General features: G+C 49.7%; 1 protein-coding gene across 5 annotated transcripts in view; it reads right to left on the reverse strand.

Annotated features, from left to right (window-relative positions):
- Window positions 1–3,132, reverse strand: part of NFAT5 (nuclear factor of activated T cells 5) — a 126,762-nt gene extending 123,630 nt beyond the window's left edge. The window contains exons 1-2 of one of the 5 annotated variants that reach the window (XM_007449920.1): window positions 2,740–3,052; window positions 967–1,020 (exon numbers count right to left, since the gene is read on the reverse strand). In XM_007449920.1, the coding sequence (XP_007449982.1) occupies window positions 967–1,020; window positions 2,740–2,812 (127 nt within the window). In that variant the 5' untranslated portion in view covers window positions 2,813–3,052. Of the gene's footprint in view, window positions 1–966; window positions 1,021–2,739 lie in introns of all 5 variants that reach the window. The other 4 variants (XM_007449919.1, XM_007449921.1, XM_007449923.1 and 1 more) reach the window with 4 other exon arrangements.
- Window positions 3,133–4,045: the final 913 nt, after the last annotated feature.

Consider the following 4,045-nt stretch of genomic DNA (forward strand, 5'->3'; position numbering starts at 1 on the left):
TCTTTCCCTTGACACCAACACTCAAGTCAAACTTAAATATTTAGGGCCTTTTTTAAAGTGGACCATAAAATGCTTATGTTACTGGTTACATATACATTTTACAGTGGCAGCCTGGCTTTGGGTAAAGAGCACCAACTACATCACAAAAGCACTGTTTGTTTCTACTACCGTATGATTTTTTTTCCCCCAAGTCTCTTAATTTCAGCCTCAGGTTACTCATCTTTATAATAGGAAAATTAATATCCTTGCTGTCCAGTTCCCAGGATTACATGATTCAAAAATGACATACGTGAAATCACTTCAAAAACTGCAAAAACAAGTAGTCCTTTTTTTGTCTTAAAATGCTAAAAACAACACAGAATGTTTTCTAAAGTAATCGTCTGTTTAAATTATGCTACACATTCTAACATTTCCAGAACTTTCTAAAACCCTTTTTTCTAAGCATAGCTCAATCATCATCTCTATTACTTGGCTTTCCTTACCCTTAAAAATGATGCAAGAGTAAGGACATCAATGCTTTTGTAATAAATAATTAATATGCCATTCTGAAATGCTCAGCATATGAAAGTTCTAAATTCTGACTTTCCAAACTAAATATGTGTTTGGTGTCACTCTTTTAGTTATGTTCATGATCTTAATGTTTGAGCCTTTTCATATTCAGTTTGTTTTGTAAAAAACTAGAATCAAGATATGGAATTCTACAGAATACCCAACACATAATTTTTAATAGTTTTGTGGGGTTTTTTCCCAAGGCTTCTCGAAACAGATACAATAGCTAACAAGGACATCAAACACAGTAACAAAATCCACTAAAACATTCAGCTGCTCTAAAAGAAGGATCAGGCTCTTTAGGAGAAAACTAGATTGTATGAGTTTGCAAAGTTTGACACTTTCTCATTTAAACTCCATTTCAGAGAAAGCCTTTGCATACTCACACAATATGCTTTAAAATGGCACTTTGCTGACCTTCCAATAGTCCAGCTCTATGAAAATTCTGTGATGGGTGTAACTTCAGAGAATCTGAAAAACACAAAAAGCATTAAGTACTTTTTATGCTGAATGACTTAAAGAAAAAAAAAAAAAGCCAAGGATAGCATACATCTCTTATATAATTGTCACGTATTTTTAAGAGCTGAAGTCCCTATTTGTGAATATATTCTCGCAAAAGAAGGCTGAATTGCCTCTACACTGGTCTCTATACTAAATTTAGATTTTCATAAAGCATTTGTTTCATGGAAAATTATCTGATGATTACTGCACAAATGATGTTAATGTCTTGACTATTCTTAGCACCCAACTGTACCACATTAGCCCTTCTCTAAGAATCACCTCTAGATACCGTCTCTTCCTTTCTGACACTCAAAACTACAATATTTCCAAACTATTTCAGGATGATGACTGCCAACTAAAGTCATCAGAGCAACAGACAATGGCTACAGTTACTAAGTAGGACTCTTGTGTACAAACTCAATCGTCAGTCTATAAAGTCCAGCACCTTCCAGAGAAAACCACCTCACTCTGATTCACTTCAACGATTTTAAATACACGAATATGAAGCTGAAGACCCCCTTTTTGCAGGGGGTGGAATCAGCGGATGGATACATCAAATCAAAAACCGAAGAAACCCTGAATTTCTCAGGAAGGAGGTTCACAATGGCACACAATGTTTTTTTTAACATGGTAAAATAGCCCAGTTATGTCTTTTGCCCCCTCCCAGTGATTTAAAAAGTGACTAAGAGTGCAGTGGGAGCATTTTGGTTTGATGGCCCTTGCACAAGGAACCTGTTCTAACACATTCTTGTGGTGTCCAGTATAGGAATTTAACCCCAGTAGCGATCAGCTCAAGTGTTAGTATTTTATATCCCGGGAATCCCCTTCAGGCCTTAGCCAAAAGAGTTTTAAAACGGGAAACTGTGTCCGATGCCCCCCCTCCCTGCAAGGAGCCCTGGAACGGCAACGAAAGAGAAAATTCTCAAAGGGCAGCGACTGTGCCTGAGCTGGTACCCCTGGGACAGGAGAGGAATAAAACTAATTCAGGGAGAGCACCCCTCTCTTTGTAAAACAGAGGCAGAAGTAAGTAATTAGAATGCCACAGAAGTGCAAAGAGAGGAAAAAAAGAAAGAAAAGGAAAGAAAATTCGGGCTCTTTCCAGCCATAAGATGACGAGGAAAGAAGGACGCCTGGTCGAGGGGGGCCGTCCCAACAAGGGGAGGGAGTGGACTAGGCCGGAGGGAGAGGGGGGCAGAACGACGGCGCACAAACAACCTGGAGAGGGAGAAAAATGGTGACCCTGAACCCAAAACCCGCTCCAGGCTATGCCACCCGTTTGGGGGCAACTTTGGCGGGGACGATGGTCCTGGTAAGAGGAGCCGCAGCAGCCGGATCGCGGCGGCCCCAGCGCGGGGCCCAGTCCGGGGTGATCCCCGAGCCGGGGAGGCCAGGGCCGGCCGCTCGAGGAGGGTGGCGGGGCCTGACCGCCGAGGAGCGCTCAGAGCCACCGGGTCCGCAGAGACCCGGGGGCCGACGGCATTTGGGCCCCGTGCGGCCGGTGGCTCCGCGGGGGAGGGGCCGCCACTCCTCCCTGGCCCCTTCCACCAACCCCCGACCTCCTCGGCCTCTCCCCACCCCGCAAGACAGGCCATCCCGGCAGGGGCTCGGCAGCCGCCCCCGACCGGGACCCCTCGGCTCCGCGGGGCTGGGCCTCCCCGCCCCCACGCCCCAACCCCCAGCCTGACTCACCTCGCGAGTACAGGGACTTGGGCGACTCCAGGTCTAGGTCCGCGCTGAGCAATGAGATGAAGTCCGAGGGCATCGCAGCTCGACCCAGCCCGGCCCGAGGGCAGCGGGAGGGGGGGAGCGGCGGTGGCGGCGGCACCTCCTCTCCGGCACCGCGGGCACCGAACCGGGGGCGGCAGGCGAGGGCGGCTGCCGCTGCCTCCTCCTCGAGGGCAGTGACTTCCACTGAGCCGAGGACCGAGGAAACGGCGGCGGGGTGGAGGGGAAACTCCACGGAGACTAATTTTCGGCGAACCAGGAGAGGGGTTCAGGGCGGGGAAAGGGAGGGGGAGAGCCAACGGGTCCGTTTCGTGCTTCTCCTCAGCGAAAACTGACGGTCGCTGCCGCCACCGCCGCCGCCGCCGCTGACAGGAATCTGAGCCCCGCCTCCCGCGGGGCATTGCGCAGGCGCGGAAGGGGGCGCCCCAAAGCGGGGAAGAGCCCGGGCGGCGCCGGAGGGCGGAGCGGCACACCACGGAACAGCATCAACAAGGGCTTCGCTTCCTGCGAACAGCGGCCTGGGGCTGCTGTTCCCGAGCTGGGAAAGGGCCCCGCCCGCAGGGAGGGAGGGAGGCTGGGAGGTGTCCGCGCCTGGGGCCCCGGGGAGGGAAAAGGTATTTGCACCGACCTGGTGGCGGCGAGCCGAAGACGGCCGGCCCAGCGCCGAGCTGAGCGTAGGAGGAGATAGACCTGGGGAGGGGGGGAGCCGAGGCGTCTGCGAGAAGAGGGGAAAGACCCCAGAGCCAGAACGTCCTGGGTGGGCAGGCTTGGGGTCTCGCAGGGGAATGGAGTGTCGACGCTTGCACAGTCACCACCCCTTTGGGGTTTGCATAGCGATGTCTGAATTGAGTTGGTCAAAAGGCTGTCAAACTCATTTCTTAATTAGGAAATGACGGACCATATCCTGAAGACCTCGCGTTATTGGTTTTTTCATTAAAGTACCCTTTTCCCTTCCCCTTTTTTCTCTCCCCCCTCCCCCAACCTTTAGGGGCTGAAAAAAAAATTTTTTTTTAAGTCTTTCTGATTGTGCTGGGATGGCCGGGTTTATTCGGTGTGGGAGATAAAAGTCGATTTAAAAATTGAATCATATTAATCCACGTGACTGTTGTAGAGGAAAAAAGCAAACTTGAAAACCATTCTTCCAAACGGTTTTCATTTTTTTACCTTTGGACTGGGCAAGGATGGGGGAAGAACACATCATGAGTTTTTGCTATTCTGTTCATGGCAGCCAAAAGTTTCCGTTGCAGAAACTGAAAATCTTCACCTACAC

The sequence above is a fragment of the Lipotes vexillifer genome, unplaced genomic scaffold (assembly GCF_000442215.2).
Source record: "Lipotes vexillifer unplaced genomic scaffold, Lipotes_vexillifer_v1.1 scaffold1235, whole genome shotgun sequence".
Lineage (NCBI taxonomy): Eukaryota > Metazoa > Chordata > Mammalia > Artiodactyla > Lipotidae > Lipotes > Lipotes vexillifer.